The 25,500-nt window shown below is 42.3% G+C and overlaps 1 protein-coding gene across 1 annotated transcript in view; it reads right to left on the bottom strand.

The window, feature by feature from the left end:
* COX10 (cytochrome c oxidase assembly factor heme A:farnesyltransferase COX10) overlaps window positions 1-25,500 on the bottom strand; it is a 105,680-nt gene that overhangs the window by 30,720 nt on the left and 49,460 nt on the right. Inside the window, exon 5 of the mRNA XM_086624063.1 lies at window positions 2,185-2,255. Within this exon, the coding sequence (XP_086480189.1) occupies window positions 2,185-2,255 (71 nt within the window). The remainder of the gene's footprint in view (window positions 1-2,184; window positions 2,256-25,500) is intronic.

Below are 25,500 nucleotides of genomic sequence, written 5' to 3'. Positions count from 1 at the left end.
CCCATACTAACCAGTTCTGTAACAAGGACTACATGAAATAAATAAAAAGGAAAGAAAGAAAGAAAAAAAAAAAGGGAAATCACAATATATTCACAAATGGTGCAAATGAAGACGGATCGTAAAATGATGCCTTGTTTGCACTGGATATCACAGATGTTGTAACACAGCAGAATTAAAAAAGCAGCAAACATTTCATGATATGAAGCAGCTAAAGATAAGGAAATGTCAAAACTCAAACGTCAGGCAAATTTTGAGCCAGAACTCTGAACATACCCCAAGCTCTCTGGATTCCTCCCCAGAGCCAAGACACCAGTCTCCTACATAGAATTTATCCATCTCTGCCTCGTCTATTTTTGACTACCTTAGCACAACCATTTAAGTGTTTTATTTAACCAGCCAGGAAGGAAAGAGTTCAAGGAACACCAGGGAATATGTGGCAAAATATAACGAGGTTAGATCACTCGCACTGGATTATTCTCCTCTGGCACACCGCAGAAGAAATAACCCCAGTCAAGGTCTGCATGTTCAACGGTCTACAGGGAACGAGACCGGCATTATTCAAGGTAAGTGACACTTTAAAGAACTTTAAATTAGCTGTTGACAGTCAGGTAGATAGATTGATGAGTGATTACACGAAGTCCTCAACATTACCATTTTGTGGTGAAAGCAAATATGAAGGGGAGGGGTGGGGAGAGTAAGAAAATCCATTAAATATGGTTTTGCCAATCTGTGGTGCGTTCGGATGACAGTGAAGTTCGTTTAAGGACACTGGAAACTTCTAAAACAAATTGCTTTCTCCAAATCAAAAGTTGACAGAAAGTTTTCTAGCTCTATTTCTGGCTCAAGAAACGCTGCGAGCCATGCTAGTAGACTATGATAAAAAGAAATAATGAAAAAATCCCCCCGTCATCTCTCTTCCTAACAAGTGTTCCTTCTTCCAGGGCTGAAGGACCACAGGCAAGTGGAGCAGAAGTGGAGCTCCCCTGAACTGTACAATTAAGGCTGACTCACTGTATGTACAACAGATGCCCTCACTGCAGTGGTCCCTAAAATATGTTTTTAAATAAAATTAACTCAACTCAGGAATCTGTAATTAGCACCATCTTCGAGAACAAATCGGAACAAGTTTATTGAAGCGCTCTAACTATTTACAATGAGAGTGAATTTACCCCTGAGGTTCACTTTACTATTTTGTCTCAATTTTCTTTTAATTCCATCCATCACATTTTTCTCAGTCCTCCAAAGGTGATGGATAAAACACAGAAATAAATAGGACCAACTGTTCGCAGAAGCCTAAGGGAAAACATAATTTTGTTATAAATAATCCTTGGCACAAATCATGGAAATGCAATACTAAAATTGTTTGTTGAATCATTTATGAATTGGGCCTTCAGTTTCAGTTTGCAAATAAGTTTTTTGTTGCTGTTCTTTTTAACTTTGCTTTTTTAGCTGGAAACCAGTCTTGGAGAAACTGAACTGATATATAATCCAAAAAACAGAGTGAATGAAGGATTTTTTTTTTTTTTCCAAGGGAATCTCGATGCTAATAAAGGGCTTTTTTAGAGGGGAAGGAGGGATTTACTTATGGATGCTGATCAAGTAAATGATGAAAAATTTTGACTTTATTTTCATAAGATGCCATCATTGCAAGTTTTCACCCCAGCTTTATGCTGAACATGTAGAAAAGGCAAACATACCATGGTGCCTTACAAAAACTACTGAAAAAAAAAGAATCACAGATGCCTCTGCAGGGAGACTCAAATGAATATTCGTGACCTAACAGATAAACATGACTACTAAAAACTATATGCACTTTTGTGTTTGTTCTTAGACGGGAAATTTTGAAGATTTGTTGTTACAAATTAATGCAAAAGTTCAGTGGAACACAACTGCGTGCTACCACGCTGTGCATGTAGTCATCGCACATGAAGAAATACACAAGACGAGTGGAAATTCTGCTGTCTTGAGAAATCCGGTAGTTTAGAGGACAGCTGATTACCCCAAATCCTGACATGAAAGTTATAAACATGAATACCCAAGAACAGAGAGGTGCATTTCTTTCTTAAGTCTTTTGTCTGAAATTGCTATTTTTTGTCATCTGAAGAGAGAGAGAAGTTTGGAGACAGATAAAAGCAACACGAAGACTCATTTCTCATTAGCCGGAGCAGGTGTGCAGAGCCTTACCTGATCTGTCCTCGCACCAGTGGTCTGTTTTTTGTCCTGTTCATGTTTGAGTCGAACGGAACCTCAAAGAACTGTAATAATAAAAAAAAAAAAAAAAAAAAAAAAAGAAAGAATCAAAATGAAAGGATGCCGGAAAGGATGCCATGCGTGGAATGTACTGTCTGCATCTGTAGGTGCTTTCACCTCTATTTTTGAAGGTTCAGAAGCACAACAAAAATGGCAAACTCCTTTTACAGAGCTTTGATAGTCTGCATTAATGCTTTTGGCATCCCCTTAGAAAGAAAATCACCTAGAGGACAAAAATAGTTTGCGCAAGTCCCCAAAAGTTAATCATCTGAAGCAGAGTTTGATGCCAAATTCTCTTCTTGACAGGTTTGCCGCAGCTTTTATACGCACGCAATTGTACACACAGCCCTGCCCCAGCTTTAGAGTAACACAAACAGCCCTTGCAAACGTTGTGCTTCTGGCATTTAAAAGACAAACACTACATTTTTTTTCAAGATCATCTAACTTTGGAGAACCTATAACCCACCCCAAAATCAATCAACTCTTGTAAAACGCTACTGAAACCGCGCTGAGCATCTAGTTCGAGCAGCAGGGAAGGAACACACCATATGGTGTTATTTAATGTCACAACCCAATTTGACTTTAAACATCGCTTCTGGGAAAATTCGAGAGGCACTATCTTGGCGCTAGGAATTCCTGCAGGCTTTCCTACAATCCGTTTTATGAAGAATCTTACTGGAAAAGCTGAATGCGCTTTGCCATACAGCAAACCGTAAAGCCATTTAGTTTTACGTGTGCAAAATAATAATAAAAACAATAAGCATATATTAACTTATAGAAAGAGTGGGATGTATTTACAGAAAGAATGTTTTCTACTGACGTTATGTCTGAGGTTTTGGGGTAGGATCCCAATTATGGTGAGTGTGTACGAAAAGAACCGTAACAAATCATAATTTCCAACAATCAGGCTGACAGTGAGCTCAGTATGGTCAAACTGCAGGCAGATTTAAGGTGACTCTATGATAAAATCTATGGGATTCCAGCAAGCTGATGTAACGTTTTACACATCAGAAGACAGAATTAACAAACATCTTCATTTTGACAGTGTCACGTTACTGACGTTGCTACTTAACAGGACTGCATTGCCGGGGGAATGCCAGGGGAATGCCAGGGGCATGCCAGGGGAATGCCAGCGGACAGGGACCCCAGGAATCATAGAATCGTTTACGTTGGAAAAGCCTTTGAAGATCATCAAGTCCAACTGTTAATCTAACACTGCCAAGTCCATCACAAAATCATGTTCCTGAGCACCACACCTACATGTCTTTTAAATACCTCCAGAGATGGTGACTCTGCCACTTCCCTGGGCAGCCTCTTCCAGCGCTTGACAACTCTTTTGGTGAAGACGTTTTTCCTAATATCCAATCTAAACCTCCCCTGGTGCAACTTGAGGCCATTTCCTCTTGTCCTATCACTTGCTACTGGGGAGAAGGGACCAATCCCCACCTCGCTACAACCTCCTTTCAGGTAGTTGTAGAGAGTGAGAAGGTCTCCCCTGAGCCTCCTTTTCTCCAGGCTGAACAACCCCAGTTCCCTCAGCTGCTCCTCATAAGACTTGTGCTCCAGACCCTTCACCAGCTCCATTGCCCTTCTGTGGACACGCTCCAGCACATCAATGTCTGTCTTGTAGAGAGGGGCCCAAAACTGAACACAGCATTTGAGGTGCAGCCTCACCAGTGCCGAGTACAGGGGGATGATCACTGCCGAGCACCCCATTGGGTGCACCTCAGGGGTAAGACCCTTCATTTACAGGTACATAGAGATGCCAGGAACCGCCTTTGCCATCTATTCCTTCGAAGTAATGACTACACAACAAGTTGGGAACCTCTGCTGTTGCTCCTATGTATTGCAAGCGCAACAGGAACAGGATACCCATGGGTAATCCTGCCTAACACAACAGCCCATGATATTCTCCATTCGTGGTGACATTTTTAACCTCAGGTTGAATCATCTTCCTGATGGATTGAACCATTCCCAGGAATAAGGTTATAAGAAAGTTCTGTGTGTGTCCGAGTAAGAGTGAGTGAGTGCGTGCATGTGCTCAAGACCAAATGCTAAAATTTTCCTGTTTAAACAAAACTTGCTAACAGTACACTCTAAAGTCAAGAAATTTGGCAGCAGGCACCATCCCCGTGCTTTGTCGTGCTTGTGAAACTGTCCAAACCTGGGAAAGAACGAGGCTGGGGCAGGTGGCAGGGAAGACAGCGGAGAAGGTTGAGGAAGCAGCAGCAGAACCAGCAAGGAGGACACTGGCTGGGGGACCCCAAACCTGCACTTCTCCTCTGCCAGCCAGTGGCTCCGAAACTCCCTGGAAAAGCGGCTGCCTCGTCCCTCTCCAGTGGCTGGCCAACACAAATTAATGGATAATTACTGTTGTCAACTCGGCTGAAGCCTGTGTTGCATTAATTAAAGTCCTCGGTTTGTCCGTGATGGGTCCAAAAACTACCACAGCTCTGCAGGAGAGGAATCCTGCATTTGTCGGTTTGCTTTAAAGGCTGCAAATTAAACGCTCAAAACGTAAGAAATATAAAAGCGTGGGGATTGAAATCATCAGTGTAGCTCTTAATCACTAGTTCACATCCAATTTGTCTCCACCTGTGTGGTGGAGCTGGCTGGGGCTACGCAGCCCTCAGATGGTTTGCTCTTGGTAAGCCTCCATCTACAGTAATCAGATGGAGCTCCTGACCCACTTCCAATTCCTACTAACTCTCAAAGCCTTCCAATTTTATTATCTATATTCCTGAAGCAAACTCGGGCTGCTCAGCCAAAAGTTACTCACATGAAAGAGGAAGGGAGTTCAGGACGAAAAAGGCTTATTTTATACCTCTTTCACTTTGCCAGAGCATTCTAGTACAGCGTTAGGTAACTCACTATTAGGTAATTAGTTTTAGATAAGCAACTAATAGGTTATTTCTTGTCCTCTGCAGCGGCAACCCAGCTAGAACCAAGTCGGTGGAGACCCTGGTTCAGAAGAAAAGCCCAGAGGAGCCCGTGGGGCAGGTACATGCCTCAACACACGCAGCCCCAGCGGCTCACGTCAGAGGGACAGGTGGGACCTGCACGGCTACGGCGCTGCCCTCGAAGGCTTGGATGCTTCCCAAAGAACCTCTGGAGGAAACCACAAGGAGTACCTTCGGAGAAGGGAAAGCACCCCGTTTGGATCCGAAACCCGTGATTGCTTCTGACAGCTCAGCGTTTTGCTAATGGTTTGTTTCACTGTTACGTTTCAGAGACAATTATGTTAAATGGAGAAAAAATGTCATTTGACATCAGACTGGTAGAGCAATACAAGGGTAAAATTCTATACAGCTAAAGTCTTTTCTCCTGAAAATATGTCAGGCTATGTTCCGTTTTGCTTTGTTTTTCAAAGACACAATTTTCCCTTTATTTCTATTTGCAAAGTCTGACTGCTGTGAGCTTACCTGCAGTTTGAACTTGTGCACGTGCAGAGATTCTGGCTCATTCGAGAGTATTTAAGCTTAGGGATAAAGGTATTCCATGTGCCATGGATAAAATCAAAACAATGCATGAATTTTAAACTCCATTTGTCTCAAACACAAAATGACTGAAATGAAGAACCGTTGGACCCTCAACACTGTCGAAAGAATTTAAACTTACGCAGGTGAGTTATTAGTATAACCTGACAATAACGTAATCAGTGCATGAAATATTTCCATGTATTTAATACAGTCATTAACCTTTGAATAGAATATATATTCTGAACAAGAAACTTCTCTGCTGAGCTAAGCAGTCAAAAAATGTCAGTCTCTGTAGTACACAGACACGGTTGCTCTCGAAATTAAGATTACTGCATGACTTAAGTCTGAATTTTTTCATTTTTTTAAACCTGACAATCTGAATAATCTGTTACTGCCAACTGTACGCACGAAACTACATATCCAGCTGAACTACAGGGAAGGAAAACCCTTTCATTTGCAACGCCTCGGATTCTTTCACTGAGCGAGCTGCTATTACATGTCAGCAAGATGCCACTTATCAAACTTTTCCCATTTCGCTCCCAGATGTTCAGCAAAATTCTCTCCCCTCTTGAAATTATTTTACCCTGATTTTCTAGAAAAAAACGAAAAAAATGTTCATCTCAAATATCATTCCATCAGAATGAAAGAGTGAACTCAAACATATTATCTCATGCCCGGCCAGCACGGTACAGCCTGTTACAGCAAACGGTAAATTCAGTAAGATGAATCTTGGATAAATAAATATTTTCAAAGCACTCAAGAGGCTTTTTCCTCAGGAAGTTGGAATGCATCAGTTCAGCTGGACAAGGCAGAATATTATCTGCCCTGGGTATTTGGGAAGCTGGCCATCAAAAAGACAGACAGAGGGTTAAATCTCCAGCATCTAAAAAGCCCTGAGTGACAAGACTTGGCAAGAGCTTTCAAGACCCCAACCTAAATTTTAATCAGTATGCATGAACATTTAAAACATGCTGATGGAAAAAAATAAATCAGGCCAGCTAGTACTTTGTGGTTTATTTCTCTGGCAGGCTCATCAGACTTTTTGTGCAGATCTCATCTAGTTAATATACAGTAATTATATCTTAAATATCTAACAATTCTTAGATTAGTTGTCACATTACTGCTTGTAGCAATTTACACTCCTGGTTGGGTTTTATTTCCCTTTGGCTTCTTCACATTGGTTTCCACTTTGTTTTTAAGCAAAACACTGAAGATTCTTTAATTCCTTCAAGCTACCTTCTGGAAATAGAAGCGACAGCAGAGGGTAGCTAAGCATTCAGGCATCCTGGGGGACACACAGATTAATAGAATCATAGAAAGGTTTGGGTTGGAAGGGACCTCAAAGATCATTCAGTTCCAACTCCCCTTGCCATGGGCAGAGACACCTTCCACTACACCAGGTTGCTCAAAGCCTCATCTAACCTGGCCTTGAACACTTCCAGGGATGGGGCAGCCACAACTTCTCCGGGCAACCTGTGCCAGTGCCTCACCATCCTCAGAGGGAAAAATTTCTTCCTTAGATCTAATCAAAATCACCCCTCTTTCAGTTTAAATCCATTGGCCCTTGTCCTGTCACTAGAGGCCCTTGTAAAAAGTCCCTCTCCTGCTTTCCTGTAGCCCCTTTAGGTACTGGAAGGCTGCAATAAGATCACCCCGGAGCCTTCTCTTCTCCAGGCCAAACAGCCCCAACTCTCTCAGCCTGTCTCCATAGCAGAGGTGCTCCAGCCCTTTGATCATCTTTGTGGCCTCCTCTGGAACCGCTCCAGCAGCTCCGTGTCCTTCTTGTGTTGGGGACTCCAGAGCTGAACACAGTATTCCAGGTGGGGTCTCACGAGAGCAGAGTAGAGGGACAGAATCATCTCCCTCGACCCGCTGGCCACGCTTCTTTTAAGCCAAGATTCCCAAAGCATCACCTTGCAGACGCAAACGGCGCTACGTTACGGTGGCATTTTGAGGACTGATATGATACGGAAAGGGCGAGAGGCACGGGCCGCCCTCTCGCTCTTTCCGTATCATCAGTCAAACACCGACACCACCTATTAAGTTTTCAAAGACAGTGTCCTGATTATTTGCAGTTAATTAAGGCAGCGGAGCGGACGGAAAGGCCGGAGCACATGCTGTCATCCGCGGTCATTCCTGCGGGAGAGGATTTTTTTTTTTTAACTCTTGAATTATGACAGTTCAATGCTGTTCAGGCGAAAACATAAATAGAGAGCATTAAGAGGAACGACACGTCGTCTGCTTTATCAAACGGATCACCCACACTTCGGCTAGTAAATGTCTCGTGTACCGCTTCGGATTCAGAGCGTAGCAAGCAGCAGGCTGGCCCTGGGCCAGGGCCAGCTCTAATCTGTGACACATGGTGGAAACAGCAGCGGCTGAAATAGGCAACAGCTCCTCCATGTATTGACATAACATTTTACTTTAATGCTAAACACATATTTACATCAGAACCGATAATCCCACGACTCTAAAGGCAGAGCGGAACCCTGCTATTAAAAGACAATTTAATTCAAGGCAACTCGGAGGTCTTCCCATCACAAAACCACTCCTGCATCTGAGCAGGCTTCCATGTGCTCTTTGGCAGCAGAATTGCCCTCTGGATGTACGTATTTCTCTCCGAAGACTCTGTGAAGGGCAGTTTGGGTGAATCTACGGCACTAACGAGCAAATGAGAAGACGAGGCTGTCGTCAAAGAGCGGTCACCTCCTCCTGCTCTGAAGTGCTGCTGGTCTCCAAGATCCTCCATGTCTTGCATGGGACTGGGGAGGTGGAGATGAGCTATGGGGATGGGTGTAGGTGGTGGCCAAAGCCTATCCTCAGCTAAAATCTCTTGCTACAGACCCAAGCAAACATTTTTAACACAATGCACGTAACAGCCAGTACAATTGGATTCCCCACTTGAGCCCTTCACTGAATGTCTACTGGGAGTGAAACTGGGCTGTATGGGGCCAGTCTTACAAATACTGGTCTTGTTGAATTAGGTGTTTTTGGGGTCTTCTGATCTCCCCTGCACTACAGCAAGCTCTGATCCTCTTCAGTTTTCTTTGGTTATTGCCAAAGAGGAAGCAGTTAACCAGAAACATCATTGAAACACATGTTGGAAACTAAAAAGGCACATGGATTCGTGAGGAGCGGGTGGACTAAAACCTGGTGGAGAGCACAGTGGCAGAGAGAAGTTCAGATACATGGACAATAACTTGAGGTTTCCTGGCAGGGTGACATCCAGAAAGCCATTCCTCTCAGCTGGCCACATAGCCTCTAAATTTATCAGGTTTTAGCACTAGTCTTCCCTGTAAAGTCTCCCAATTTTCTCATGCGTTCAAAGAAAAGTTGCTATAATAAGCACTGGAAACCCATCAGACCACAAAGACTCGAGTTCCTTCCTTAGTGAGTGCTCTTCCCCTCCACATTACCTAATTGTTTCTACCCCTTTTCAGTGATTTATCTTACATTGTGATAAAGTAATATATAATTACATAAAAGGAGAAGGAAAACATAACATATAATTTATGGTAAATAAGATCAAAGTCAAGATTATTATTATAGGTTTTCTTTTGGTTTCCTCTCAATCACTTTTATATGAAAACAACAAAGAATAATTAAAGTATATTACAAAGGTCTTTTTATTCAATTGTACACAGATGTGACTGAAAAGAAAAAGCGAAGAGAAGGATTTTCAAAAGCACTCATGTACTGATCTAACACTATTCTCACTGAAGTCAATGGCAGTTTGACTTCAAGGAGAGCAGAGACAGACCAACACTGAGTGATTCTGAAAATCCCACCCTAATTGTACAAACAAGGGAAGGCTTTAGAGATTGCTGGCTTGGAGATTGTATATTTGAGAATCATAAAGGGCACACAGCACCTGTTTGTCTTCAAGATATGAAAATAAAGCAAGGCAAATATTTTAAGGATTAGAAATGGCTTTTTTTCTTTTTTTTTTTTTTTTAAAGGCAGTATCTGAAAACCCTCTGGCTCTGCAGTTCCCAGCCTAGCTATAGATCTGCTTTAATATTTTCCATTTCAAAGAGGATTCTAATTAAATATGAGATTGATGCAAGCCTGAACAACGTTACTTACAGATTGAGTAGGGCAGCTAAAACCCAAACTGTCATGTCCCAGTGAACCCAAAAACGGTCTGGTAGGTAAAGCAGCTGCCACAGTTTAATTTATTATTTTTTTTAAAAAAGCTTCCACTACAGACACATTCTTTCTATTAGCCAGCGTTCAGAAGCCCATTGCTGTGTACAGGGAAGAGAACAGGAGGTAACTGCAAAGAAAATGTTGATACTTGTCATTTCAGAAACAGAATTTCAGGATGGAGAAGGCAAAGACTCACAGAATCACAGAATGGTTTGGGTTGGAAGGGACTTCAAAGATCACCTAGTTCTAACCCCCCTGCCATGGGCAGGGACACCCTCTACTACACCAGGTTGCTCAAAGCCTCATCCAACCTGGCCTTGAACACTTCCAGGGATGGGGCAGGCACAACTTCTCTGGGCAACCTGTTCCAGTGCCTCACCACCCTCAGAGGGAAAAATTTCTTCCTTAGAACTAGTTAAGGAGGAATTGAAGACTTCAATTAGCACTGATTTGTCCTCTCAGATTAACAACCTGCCATGCGAGCTCCACTTCTAAGCACTCAAGAGATGACATGTTGCCATTTCCTTGACCACTTACAAGCGTGAAGGATCCTCAGAGACATCCACTACCTCCAAAACTGAGATTTTTGTTGTTGTTGTTGTTGTTTCATTGCACTTAAGCACACTTAGCTGGCAGCAGTGCCCAGAGCCCCTGGTACACTGCTCTCTATTTGTTTTTGGCTCATCCAAACCCCTTTAGTGAGTCTGACCACCGAAACAAGAGGTGATAAAACTCTCAAAGCTTAGTGGCCTCTTCATCAGCACTCTGGCCAAACAACCTCCTTTGGTGATACCAGAAGTACCATTACAAGGAGCTCCAAAAGCGCGTGACCGTATTACCACTCAGGAGTGTCAGAGGACACGATCCGAACACCAGAGTGTCCCATTACTGCTGCTCCGTCCGCGGTCCCGTCACAACGATGAGGGGTCAGGACGGAGGTGAGGATGACGGATGCATCCAGAAACACTGACATCTGTAACTGCTAAAGCACAGCTGGATGGACCGCTGTCACTGCAGGTGTGGCTGCGTTGCAGCATTCACCTGGGAAAACGCAGCGAGGGTGGAAGGAAAGACCCCGGACATGCATGTGTGCATCGGAGCACGCTGATGTAAGCAAGGGATTAATGAAGTAGGAAAAGATAATTAAGGGCTACATGCGGTCTTCAGTTGCATGAATAATTTTGAATGAAATAATGGGGTATTCACACCAAATTACTTTACTAGTTTACCCCTACACACATTTTTCTTGTCTTCATCTTTGAATCAAATTTGCTAGCAGCAATGCATAAAAAAAAGCTCATCTCATCAATTTTTTTTTTTTCTCAATGTACCTGATGTCCAAGACTTCAAATGAGAGAAAAAATATGAATCTCCTGTTTTGGGTAACAGGTTGGGCGACCACCGATGAGCCCTCCTCTCCCCACTAACATAATATTTTGCTAAGAAGACATAGTAACAAAAAAGAAATAATAATAAAAATAAAACCAGGCCTTATTTTACAAGTTGTTCAATCTTGAAAACTGCTGACATTGTGAGACACCTAAGCAGCATGTTCCCGAGGCGTGACGGAGGTCGGACACAGCTTTAGGGGAAATGCAAGTTAGATACTGCAGACAGGCTTTCACCTTATGTGATCCACCTTGGAGAAACAGCTTTCATGGGAAGCAATACTGGTTTCTGGCCAGCTGCCAAAGACTTCAAATAACATTAAATATTTACCACCACCAAGTCCTTTTTATTTAGCAGACAATTAAGGCATCCACAAACAAAGCACCTTACTCCAAGCCTTCCACTTCCAGGAGAGCAACAATGTGTTTGGGCTCCTTGAATGAAAGGGAGAAATTTCCAAAGCGCAGGACGTACTGCTCCGAATGCCTTCCCATCCTTTTCTTTTGGACATGGACTTCGTCACCATTGGGCTCTTCATCTTAAAATGAAAATTGCTAAAAAACGTGTTTCAAGTCTGAGCCCTCAGTTAGAGAAACACCTCGTGCCCCTCCCTTGTGCTGATCCAACTGCACCCACAGAACGACCTGATCTGGCCAAAAATATAACTAGTTTCCACCTGGATCTTTTCATTTTTTGACCTGTGTCACTGGGTCAGCTCACCCTGGACAGGGAAACAGGAGAGAGAAAGGGTGAAGCTGTGACTTGGCTCTCACCGCTGGGCTGGTGCATCACGTACCCCAAGACAGAAGCAGCGACCCAACGGTGCGTCTCCCATTTAGGGGTTAAACTGTTCTCTCTATCAAGGCTCACGGAGATAAGGCGATGAAGTAACGCTGATGAATTATAAGTAGATGTCAGATGCAGAGGTCCATACTTTCTGCCCTTCAAGAACTATTTTATTTCAATATATTTTAGGAACAATCGTTAGAGTTGAAGAAAAATAGCAGCTTTACGCCTACCAAGATACACTGAATCCCTTTGCAAAGCCATTTTCTTGACGAGATTCCTTTGCATTAAATCATATTTGTCACGATGCCAGCATGCCACGACTGCAATGTGCAATTTAAAAAACAAACAAAACTTCAAAATAACAATCTCTTTGGTGAAGATAAGAATTGCACAAGGTCAGTATCGGGTTTAAGTTACTCTATGTCCGAAAATACACAAGGCCAGGTCCTCTGGACACAGTGCAGCTGCTTTGAGCAACACTGCAGATAAAATCCGATACTGAAGATGGCTTAGACAAATTCCTGTGGTGGAATAAAGTTGTTACTCGGGAACTCTTGGGGAAGTATTTCTGCTGCCTAAATGAGTGCTTAAGTCAAGCAGGAGGTCCAGACTCAGCAGGGAGACACGCGTCTCCTCCAGATGCCAAGTGAGAGCAAACAGAGGCAGGAGCTTGTCTAATTGAGATGCAAAGCCTTTATTTCTCTCTAGTAACTACGGAGGGATCCCGAGCTCCTGGCTGTGGCCAGGGCAGCTGTAAAAAGGGCAGGTAACTAGACAGCCCTCCAGACTATCAGTGTCAGCTGCTTTTCAGTCCCCCGTGACTACTAGAACGAGCTATAAAACCAAGCAGCCTCGCTGCTGCTCTGTTCTTGCCCAGGAGATTCGAGCAAGGAAGTGGAAAGGTGAGATTTAAATCACTTCCACACGTCTCCTGGCTCCAACCCATGTGTCCAGGATCCAGGTCATTTTAATCAGCTTTTTATAATTTGTCATTTAAATGATAAGAATACTAATCCACTGTAATGTGCTTCCTGCCAGGCTCCTGAATATTAATCCATAAACTGTTCTCTTGCAGCAGACGTGGATGTGTTCGCTTTAAGGGCTCGTGGCTGGCACGGCCTGTTAGCAATGCTTTTTTTCTTACAAGACCAACAAAAGTAGCACCATACATGAAGCAGCAGGCTTGCCTGCTTTCGGCTCTGGAAAGGTTATTTATGTAGTTACAGACACATAAATTACTTATTCAAAACACCTTTTAGTTTTGGAAATCAATTAACTTTTTTACTAAGTTACCGGCAGCTGTGAAAAATAATTTGCTTTGGTCCATCTGTATTTGGCAAAAGGAAAATGCACAGCTCCTTCTGGCCAAAATATTAAAAAAAAACCAATGAAACCAAACCCCAAAAACCCACAATGAATGAAATCTGGGAAGACTGTAATATAGCACACCAAAAAGCCTAAATATGACCAGGGGTGTAAAGTGGCATCAGTTTTTACTGACACGACTCAAACACAGCACGGTAACTTTGCCCAACACTCACAGAACTGATCTGCTGGACTGACTCGCAGCTCTAACCTCTTAATAATAATAAAATCTCTCCTCAAGAGTTATTCCTTTAAAGGATTTAAAGAGTTGATATCAAGAAGAGTTCCAAGTCACATTTTTACATATGACACAGGGAATCTACCAGGCCTACAGGAGAGAGTTTACAAGTATCCCCTTTACAATAAAATTTAAAAACAACTCTTTCCTGTTGTTCAGATGCCTGAAAAGGGAGTGAGAAATCTCTGCGGGGGATTTCGTGATTTATACTTTGCTGGCAAGAAAACAGCCTCATCGCTTCACTCCCCCACGTGCTCTCAGTGCCAAAAGAAGTCTAGTTTCTAATATTCTGAAGAGCTTTAAATGTTAAGAGATAGTATCAAAGGCACCTTGATGAGTGCAATATTGTAGCTTCATTTGTATGACAATGGCTTTATTTTTTTCAAAAAAAATCTTGGCAATAAAGCAAACGAAGAGAAACCACTTTCCTCTCTCCCATCTGTACAGAACTTAACAGAAACCTATCGATATACTAATAATATTATTTTTTCTTATTGATTTCACAGACCACAAAGGAAAGCCACATCTCTGCTGAGGAATGTGATAGAAAATCTCCCAAAAGCCTACAGCTAAAGACAAAATTGCAGTTCTGTGAGCAGTGGGTTCCAACCCAGGGCTCTCAGAAGATGTTTAAGGTGATCGAGAAAAGCGAGCTGCACACGTGATGTGGCACGCCGTCTTTGTGACGTGTCCAAGGCGTTCTCTCCTCCTTCGTGAACCTACCACAGCTCTGCTGATCAAAAGACATAGAAGAGATGCTCAAAATACCTCACAAAGTTTCTGGCCAAGCCTAAGGATTTTACCCATAGTAAGTTTTGGGAAGGTCTCTCTCTTCATAAAAACACATTTTAATGCAGAATGTGTAGATTTGTAAAATATGGTAGCTAGGTACAAGAAAATAATAGACACCCAAGGTATATTTAATGACTTGGCACCAGCCAAGATGGCACCAGTAGCCATCTACTTTTTTCTTTTTTAAAAGCATAATGCACAAACTGAGACCATTAACTGCTCTTCAGAAGACCATCATCATGCTCTTCTGTTAAGGGCTGGATGACAAACCTCTACACTGAGAAGTCACGTTACAAATACATCTCAAACCAATAATTAGGTCTCACCTTTCCTTCCCCTTCGTTAAGAACGAAAGTGAAGTAAGAGCCTCACGATGACCCATTAGAAAGCACAAACACCCAAACCTGTTGCATGGGCATCACATCATCCATCTTTCTAAAGCTGTCAAGAAATGTTTGTCATTCCAATACTGCCTGCATCTCCCAAATGCTAAGATAACACACCCATCAATCTCCGCTAGAGTTAAAAGAGGAGTTGAAAAATAAATAGTTCCGAGTCATGTTACTAAGAGGGATTCCACACACTATTAATTTTAGCTTGGAAACCAATTAAGACACCAAATCAGCATTACCTCCCCTCCTTTCTAAGGTATAATGACCTATTTGCTTGCTTAAATTTATTTATTTTGTGACAGTGATCCTTTCAAATGCTTTAGAAGTTTAAACAACAATAATTTTAGTCCTGGCTTCTGGCAACAAGAAAATTTTTGCCAAAAGGAGGTCAAAGATACGGACAAGACAGGGCTCTATTTCAGAAAGCCATTCTTAAAATAAAAGAACAATAATAAGAAACATAATGACATATAAGCAAAACTTGTCCTAAGCACTGCATGAGCATCAACAGGCTGGAATAAATCCGTGCTTTCCGCTCAAAACCTGGGGCAGCCTTCGTTCCCTTCAACCAACTGCAGCCTCTTGCTCACGAGTGCCACCAGCTCCAGCAGCACTTCTCTGAGTCAAAGCAGTAACCGAGTGATGCGAGCGTGCAAAACTGCACAATCCTTCTGCAGAAAGGTTATTAAAGCAAAACCTCACTGCCCACCCGAAGGGCTCAATGCGCCTGTCCGACTCCTGGAGCTCATGCAATGGATATCACCTCTACCCAGCAGTGAACTTGCTGGAGCTTTTTTTAATATTGACATGGAAATGCCACTCTTGTCAGATTTGTCTTCCAGGTGGCTCAAATGTCACCTTTGTTTGCTAAGTGCTAGTCCAATATGAAGTTTTCTGAGTACCTATGGGAGAAAAAAAAAAAAAGCGCAATCCTGCACCTCAGTGCCCTAATTTCCCCTGGGTGCCAGTATCCATCCCAGAGCTTTCTGGGGGACTATTTCAAACTCCCTTTTCTCTGTGCCAGCACAGGGATCTGGAAGCTTTGACTAAATAGGCTTGACTAAGGCTGGAGTCTTGGGTCTAGCGCTTTATTCATCCACCAGGAAAAAAGAAAAAAAATCACCTGGATTCAACAGCAGAGTTGATTTAGGGTTATGCACGAGGGGTTAAAGTCAGACTTTGCGTCATGGGTGTTTTTGGTATTGTGTTCATTTTGCATGGAACTAAACCCAGAAAGATGAAAAGCCTTTGTGTGATAACAGAAGTGCATTACAGTATCTCATGTTGGATCAAAACCCAAACATCTTTATTCAAGAAAGTAGGAATAGATTGTGAGAAGACTGGAAGTCCAGCGTCAAGGTCCCACCGATTAGAGCAGGCTATCATTGCTGGCAAGTATAAGATAAAATAAAGAACTTAATTTACTTGTCCCAGAGCCCAGATCATTATATGATGCCACCTGCCCCAGCTTACCTATTGAAAAGCATAAAAAAGAATAAATAAAAAGCTATCCTCTCAAGAAAGGACTGTAAAATCAAATCAGCCACTCTCATGTGAACTCTTGAAACAATAAAAAAAAACATTATGAACTGGAACTAAAACAAACATTGTAGTATTTCTATGACAAAAAAAAAAAAAGCTGCTGAAACATCTACTTTAGGGCCAGATTTCAAATCCTTCAGTGAGGAAAGTGTGTATATACCTGAGAAACACTAACTTTGCAATTCCAAAAAACAAGCCTGCAACAAAAAGTTCTTATTCCAAAGCAAAAGTACCCATAATGACATTCTCGAGGAAAAAAATTCTGCTTTAAAATTCACATCCTACTAAAATTCAAATGAATTTCCCTAGGTAGGCAAGTCCTTAAACGTATACCTCCATTTAATTACGCAGCAGTTCCTGTGCAGACAAGTCTCAAGATGCTCTTACATGATAATCATTAAATATGAAGTGGTGAAATGAATTGCAACATTTAGTAATGCTTCTTATGGACTAAGATTTATAGAGGAAGTACGAAATAAAACTAGAAAAGCACATGGTTACTGTGCCTGCAGGTTGTACCGGAAAAAAAAGAAGAGACAGATAGGAAAATAGTCATCGAAAATTATGAATAGCTGGGCACAGGCATCTTAGCAAACCTTCTGCTGCAGAAGGTAATGCTCAGCCCACCTATTTAATCCACGTAGTAGGAGCATGAAAATTAGAAAGAAATCTAATTATGTTTTACAAGTAATTTAAACACTGAACGCATCATGAAAATAATTGGCAGAATTGTGCTATTTAGTAAATACGATTTTGTGCTTCAGCGCTTGTTTAAACTGAGCGGTGAGGAGTTCGGGTATAACTCCCAGTTTCACTGCATAAGAAATAGAAAAAAAATAATCCAGTTTTGCAAAAAAAAAAAAAAATCATCTGTTCGCAGCCACAGAAATGACACAAGTGCAAGCACCTCAAACTGTGCTATCAGAAAGGAAGATAAATAAATAAAAGAACAAAATAACCACAACCAGGCAAAAGAGACTTTGAATGCGAGTGCCTTGTCCAGGCACCGGCTCCTTTGCACACCTCGACAGCTCCTCCAAACACACAATCATACGAATAAAGGTTTAAAATACATTTTCTACACCAAAACGGACACAAAACAGGTTTGGAAGATTGCTCACAGGGTTTATGAGTACTTCATTTACACGCAAGCATATGCATTTACTATATAAATATTTATCGCTTGGCAGCTCGCTCTCCCAATCTGCACTGGTTTTCTCTGCTGGGTTTCACCAGCGATATTTCCTCCGAATTTCCCCATTTCCAGATGCTTTGCTCATACAGCCTTGATGGAGAACAGTTGTGCCTATTAACAGACAAGCTGCTGACAACTAAGCTGAGCTTCTAAAACCTGGCAGAGAGATAATCTGGCAGCGAGAGCTGATAAGTTAAAAGCGAGGAGGCACCACGGTGGCCTGCAGACAGAGAAGGCAGAGGGAAACCCAGTCAAGCCCTGAGCCCTTCCTTAGGATGCTTCTCAGCTCATTCCAGAGTACTTTAGTCAAGGAAAAAATCTCGTCTTAGTCAACTGTCCTGTTGCCCAGCACCACACAGTTCTTAACAGACATAACCTTCTATAAAAAAAAAAGGGAAGAAAATGTTGCTCCGTGAAGCTGTTGTCTCCAAAAGAAGTTATATTTACAGATACATTTAAGAGAGATTTTTAAAAGGGGTTGTTTCTCCTGCTTAATCGTTTAAAATATGATGAAGACAAAACTAACAGTATTATTGTACTTTGCTGCATCCTCTTGTCTTTTCTTCCCACAAATAAGTAGTGATGTATAATCTCCATTTTACAAAAGGTATTATTTGGGGAGAAGATAAAAGGCAAATGCAGCTGGGAGTGCAGGAAATGTTTATTCACACCTCAGAAACACTCTGATCATCCAACACGGGTATTCCTGCTATCCCCAAGCAGTGGGACTGCAGGACATCAGCAGAACCAGTCAAGAACCAGCGTGGTCAGCAGCCCATCTCCATCTCAGCCCCTCGGTTTTCCATCTCCTTTCTCACACGGTTTTCCACGCCGCGCGCAGCACACGGCAAACGATCTGCAGAAATGCCTGAGCCAGGGCTGGCCTTCACATCCAGGGAAAAAAAGTCATCCCACTGCGTCCTCCCAGTTTACATTTTCTTAATCTCATGGCCATCCATTTCTAAGGTAAACCCAGAGATTATAGAAGGCTTCAGTTTTATCTCACCAGGAACTTGCCGGGGCAGGTCAGCGCAGCCGGCGCGGGCACACCAGGAGCTCGTCCTGGGCTGGCCCCAGCGAGGACAAGTTCAGGCAACATCGTGCTTGGTCTATCCCAGCAGAAATGTCATCGTGAGTTCCTGAAGGATGAGCCGTACCAGTGCTTCCCAGAGCTGTGCCAGACCAGACAGTGGTTTTATTCAGACAGCGATTTTTCTTCAGACAGCGCTGGCAGCCTTCCAGAGGAGATAAAATCTGACTTTTTCCATGCAAAGCACTGAAATACTCAAATATTTAAGATCTCATTTATATTCTGATACTCCTCCTCAGGCACTGAGTTTTGGCCACTGTTGAGAGACGGGATTTCTTTGGTTTGACCTCGAATGACTTTCCCAATGCATCTTACAGGTGAAGGGGATTCCCTCCCTCTCCTGCTGCCGCCCTCCCACCCACTCTTTAATTAAAGATGCTAAGGTCTAACAGAAACCATGTCACTGATTAAAACCGGACCAAAAATGCACAAAAAATAAGTATGTGGATAGGTTTGGGAAAACAGATCATTGGCAATTATTTTAGTGTTTGCTTCGAATCTTTAAATTGTTTTAAAATAGATTCCAAGGAGGATTATTGTAATTTAACAATAAAGAGGAGGAAAACAGCACAAGGAAACATGTTCTTCTCTTCTGAACCAATGCCAGCGACTGGGGATCTCTTTAGGAGCACGACTAATTAAAAAATCTTTTATACAGTAACGGGGCAAATGGAAACGCTGTTTAACCAGAATCACCCCAGTTTAAAGGACCACCAAGACCAGCACCCTTGTTTTGACTGCAAGCACGCAGGGGCTGCGGCTCTCCCAGGCATCAAGGCAGTAACAAACAGCCAAGCTGCCTCCACGCTCAGGCTCATGCAAATACCTTTTCCATGAACTAATCAAACAGGCATTTATCAGCTGAAAGAGGAATACATAAACCTAAAGGGTTTTGTGTAGGAGTTTTTCCCTTCATAAAGAGTCCCGAAACTTTTAGTCCAGAAGGTCTTAGATGATCACACTATAGCCAGACTAGTACAAAGCATCCTTGATGTCTAGACCAAATGAAAAGATTAGCAGGTCTGCTCCAGTGCTGATTACACCAGGCTCATGCTATTTTTCCAGCGGATGCTTTCATAATTAAATATCAAGTAACAGGAGGCACTTTAACATTTATGTCACCCTCACCTACAAAATAATAAAAAGGGTTGTTTTTTGCATGGAGAACTACAAAGTATTAAAAACCCTCCTATGGCTGTTAGAGCAACCTGTCAAGCTGTAAAGAGAAATCTAGATCTTAGCAAAGAAGGTCCCTTGGGAACGCTGTATATTGGCAAAGCAGAACAGCAATCACATTATGCCTGTAACTAATATGGACAAAGTGGAATGAGTAATAAAAGCCAACAAAAAACAACTTTCACTCTGATTAGCGATCACAGACTAATAGGCTTCAATCGCAATTTAAAATTCGGTGGTGGCACCATCAATCACTTGAGTCTCTCCAAGTAGCAGCCACTGAGCCTGCGAAGGAGGCATCTGGGCCACCTTCAGAGATGGGTTTCTACTCTCAGCTTTGAGGGACCTCAGACCCTGCAAATGCAGTAGCCGTGTTGATCTGGAAGAAGCACAAACTCTGTAACACAACACTGAGCACAACAAGAAAGGGCCTCAAGGGCAGGTTCTCCAATCTCTCAATTTTTTTTATAAGGTTAGCTGTCTTGGTCCAGGCAGGTCTCTCAGCCCTTTGGGATGAAGAGAAATGATAGATTTTAGCTGGTTTGAACGCTTTCTGTTCTGCATAATGTAAATACATCACATTTTAAATTCAAACAGGGCCACTCATACAAAAGTCCAAAATTACAGAATTTCCCAATTGAACAAGTATTTATTAGAGAATAAACAGACAAACAATGAATCTATTAAACAACGTTCACACTTTCTTGGTAATTTCATCAAAATACATGACGAAAGACCAGGCTTTTATGGGGATTTTTTGTTCTAAACAGCTGGGTGTAAACCTTGAGCAAGTTACTCACCCCTCTGTTGAACAACGTCTGCCCTTGCTGAATAAAGCTGATGGAGCTGCATTGCCTCTGATACAGACAACCATGTCACATGAAAGGGATTATTGTTTCATAAATTGCTAAAAGTTTACGATAGCTGGAAACCTTCATCTAATTTCCAGCTTAAATTTACGCATAGCTAATTTATACCCATTTGTTCTTCTGCCAGCACTGCTCTACAGCCTTAGCAGGTCCTTTTCCTCCCTGGTACTTACCCCGGGATATATTTATAGAGCAATCATATCCACATCAGCTTTTGTCCTGCCAGGCCATGCAAGCCAAGCTCTTTCAACCACCTCTTGTAAGTCTGGCTCCTCGTTCCCTCCCACATCCCAGCAAGTCCTTTTCAGCACCTGTTCCCGCTTGAATTAATTTTTCTTGCATATGGGAGACCAGAATGGTGCACGGTTTTCCAGATGACTATCTGCTAATGGCATTAATAGTTCCCTACCTCCATGGAAATGCCTTGCTTGAGAGTCAAAATTGCATTTGCCTTTTGCACGCTATTGCACAGTCATGCTCTAAGAAAAGTAGATTTTTTTTTTTTCTCTTCTTTCTGCCTGAGAAGCCTTCAGGCTTGATCCAAGAGTAGATAATACCCTGAACTAGAAAGCAAAAAACCTGGCTCTTAATCTAGGTCAGGTATTAAGAGCCCAAAGAGCGATCCTGAAGAAGTCACTTCATGTTCCATTTTTTTCATTCCCACACTTGCCTATTTAAACCTAGAACTCACTGAGGTCAAGAATCACCTTTTAATTGAAATTAATCCAGTGCCTCAAAAAAGATCCTGCCGGCGGCTGGAAAAGTCTTCATGCCTCCCAGGTTGGAAAGATTCATGAAACGGTCTAACTCTCAATTTTTACTGGTTTGTCATTGTTTGGAAAGACACATATATAAACACGTAATATACACACAAGTATGTGGGAGATGGGGAGGCATCAGTAAATAAAAGGACAGCTGCTAACGGCATACTGGATCGTGGCAAAATCTGAAGGCGTTTCCAGGAACTTGCAAGTTTTTCTATTATTTTTGTGAATGTTCCCATAAACGTCCGTTACTGAGCAATCTTTGGGGAGACCGCAGTGGGTGTGAAATTCCCTGAAAATGAGAAGAAAAGCTGGATTCAGGGAGACATAAATTCACTGGGCAATTTGCAACGTCTGCTGTAAAACCAGTACGGATGGGGACAGCGGTGGTTAGAATTACTGCGGGCTCCCAGCACGCCGCCCCATCATAAAAATGAAATTGTGAATGGAAGAAGAATCTTCTTGGATAGTTTTCAGAAGTTTTTATAGATTATACAAATTGACAGTCAGGGTTAGGAATCCTTGCAAGAAAATATGTTAAATCTTAAAAAAACCCTCAGCACTAGAAAAAAAAATCTTATCTAAGGGTATACTCAGCAGAGGAAACCAATCCTTCCAAACTTGTCAAGGGGCACATGAGATCTAAGCATTATTATTAATATACCATCGAGCTTATCAGAGACAAACTATATACTACCAACCAAAATCCAGACAGGAATTTAATGTCTCCTAGGAGAGCGCATCGCTACCACCGCTCGTCCAGGCTTCAGCTTACACACACACAAAAATATACCAAAATTCAGACAACTGCAACCCACAGTAAGTCCCCACCAAATGCAGCCACTAACATCATTAATTAAAAATATAATAGTATAAGATGTATAGTTACATTAAACAGAATCAAATCTGAATTTATAAAGTTCTAAGTACTAATTTATTTCTTTTTTCAGGTCAATCAAAAAAAAAATATGTTGGGTGGTAATAGCCAGGAAGGACCTGTGGCATTATCCAAGTTTTGGCTGGCACGTGCACCAGCACCTGAGGACGAGCCCTCTCAAGGATGTGAGCCAGGAAAATCCTGCCGGTTCCGAGAGCTAGGCAGGAGGATTTCCAAATGGCATATTAAACACAGAACACAGGCTAAAATATCTTTTATCTTATAATCAGAGTAAAAATACACCCTGTGTGACACTCATGTAATGCTAAACTGCTTCAACGGTGACAGCAGGTTCAATCAAGTACTCAGCTCGGATGCACCGGAGGAGGGGATAAATTAATCCCTGGGAGCAGAGTGGATAAATTAATACTCCGGCAGCGCGATGCCAGGTACTTTCTGTGCTCAGCCTGACCCGAACACACGCAAAGTGCCTTTCTAGTGGCAAAGGAAAACTCCTCCGGCTAGCAGTGATGTTGCAAAAGAAGCTTAAGAAGAAATTTGAAGGCGGAAAGTTTTACTCGAGCTACGGAAATGGCCGATCCTGGTCCTTCTCACTTATCACTACCCTAAACCCCACGTTTCGCAGTCACGCTGTTACACTGCCCCAGTACGGTGCCTTTGTGAAAGGCCTATTTTATTTTAAAATACACTTTGGATTCAAGTTCCCTGCCTCAACAACACATTTGCCTGAATTTTTGCTAAAAAAAAAAAAAAAAAAAGTTATTCAGCTACCCACCACTTGTCTTTATGGCTCATCTCACCCCAAGTATTTGCAAGCAAACCAGCCACACTCATTCACAGCTATTAATTTGGGTGCCTGGAGGAAAGAAAAGCCTGGCAAGAAAACAACGCTGAGCGTCTGCTGCGGAAATAACCGCGGTAACGGCAGCGGACCGACCGATAGGCATCACCGATAGCACAACCCAAGTCCAGCCACCAAAAGCTCAGCTGACCTATTTATGGCAAAAAGGTTAAGAATTCATTACGCTGGGGATGATCGTTCAGCGGTTTGGGCACCAGCTCTGAAATAACTGGACTTGTTGGGAAGTCAGTGGTTGAATTCCAGCGGGGCCAGTTTAAGCTGTTCATCCCGGCGAGGCAGACAAGCTGGGCTCCAGGAGAGCTACAGCCTGCGGGTCTCTGGGCAACTATTTAAAAACCTAAATCTTATGTCTGAGCGTTATGGGACCCTAAACACAGGCTGCGTTGTGCAGCACACAGCCCCGTGCCTCGGGGTGGGGTGACACTATCAGTGGGTGAGGACACGCAACGACGCACACGTCGTGAATCCACACGGCCTGAAAACGCAGCTCCCCTTCCCACAGGTAACGTAGGAATATTATTAGTGGTTTGGATACCGTATATTTTAATGGCAAAACACAGTGGGCAACTTCTGCCTGGTCTTTATACCAACTGAAAACAAAAGGATTTTTCTAAACTGGGTCTTCCTGTCTCATACATGACCGTCGTTCATGTTGGCTGCTACACAAAATCTCATCCTTTTTCTCAAGGCACACAATAACCATTCCACTGGGAATATTAGCAACGCTATAAGGAAATTATTTTTATTTCTCATTATATAGAAGATTACCTGAGAGGCTGTTGTTGTTATTATTATTATTATTAACAGCAATTAGCATCAGACAGCAATTTATAATTTCCAAACCTAGATATAAACATTAGCAAAATATTTGCCAATAGAAAGCCATGTGTTATTCCCATTGCGTGGGAAACAAATTATAGAATTCAAGTGATTTGTGCCTTTACAACTGAATTGGGAAGCTTATACAAGAGTTATCATGCAAATAGTACATCGGGGATAGTTTCAGTAGACTACAAATTATTCTGAAACTCTGACTCACTCTCAAACAAAATATTCTTGGTCTGAACTCTTACAGGCAGACTTTACTACAAAGCAAGAAAAGCTTAAGAAACCACTGAGAAGAAAACACTAATAAAATTTTATAAAGAAAAATCACTTGTAAAACCGTCATTATTAAGAATTATATTTGGACTCCGGGCTGAGAACTCAGCTGATGTAAGTCTATCCTAATGCCATTTAATTGAGTTATAGAGATGTAAACCGCAAAAGAATCCACTCCTGAGCCTACCAGGAAAACAATCTCTGCTCACGTTCTCTGCGAACGTTGGTCACTATAAATACATAACAAATATGCAAAGATGAGCCACACACGCAGGGTTTTGGGTAGAATATTACGTGCTCATAAACAACTTTAAAATCCATATATAATGCTTGGAGCAAAGGATGTCTCTATGTTATAGGAAACCAAAGCTGGTGTGTGAGTCACATTTCTAACCTCCTCGTGTGGCCAAGATTTGAGGACAGGAGAGGAGAGTTCAGGCTTTGGGAATGTTTTAGAGGTGGAAGAAGAGAGCGATCTCCCAAATCTCTCCAAGAAGCTAGGCTGGGGGTGAAGGTGCACCGCAAAACACCACCAGCACTGGCCCAGCAGTCCTGGGTGGGCTCAGCCTCCTTGCTGGGAAGCTTGGGCTCTCCAGCACAGCCAGCGCCGGGGCCACTCGTGGGCTACGGATGTGCCCCGTGCTCCCGGGCTGATCCAGTATGGCAGTGCCTGCGTCATCCAGCACCTTCTCCAGTGCTTTTTCTCCTACGCCACAAAGCAATAGGTTACTGGGAGGTTGAGGAAAGGGTTATTTTAACATGAATCTATCGTAATACTTCCAGTAAGTGACAGCTTAAACAATACTTTTTAGACAGAAGCAAAACATCTCACATTTTGCCTCCTTGAATCACTAGCAAAAAGCTGAATTTCAGAGTACAGGAGAGTTACAAATCTAACAATTGAAGAATAATAAGAAAAAAGCACGTACCAAGGGATTTCTCAGCAGAGGAATGATATACTAGACAAAAATAAAAGGATATACCATATGTTGAGTAATAAAATTGGCAAACCTAGTAAGGTTCAAATACTGCTATTATACACATCTGGGTAAAACAGGGAGGGGGAAAAAAAAATCATTAAGCAATCTGAGAACCCCCAAACAAAGAAACTGTAAAATTCTGAACTGTAAAGCAAAGGAAACACACTTAATCCCTCAGGA

This window comes from Tauraco erythrolophus, chromosome 20 (assembly GCF_009769465.1).
Source record: "Tauraco erythrolophus isolate bTauEry1 chromosome 20, bTauEry1.pri, whole genome shotgun sequence".
Lineage (NCBI taxonomy): Eukaryota > Metazoa > Chordata > Aves > Musophagiformes > Musophagidae > Tauraco > Tauraco erythrolophus.
Note: the sequence above shows the minus strand (reverse complement) of the source record. Positions and strands in the feature narration are given on the sequence as shown.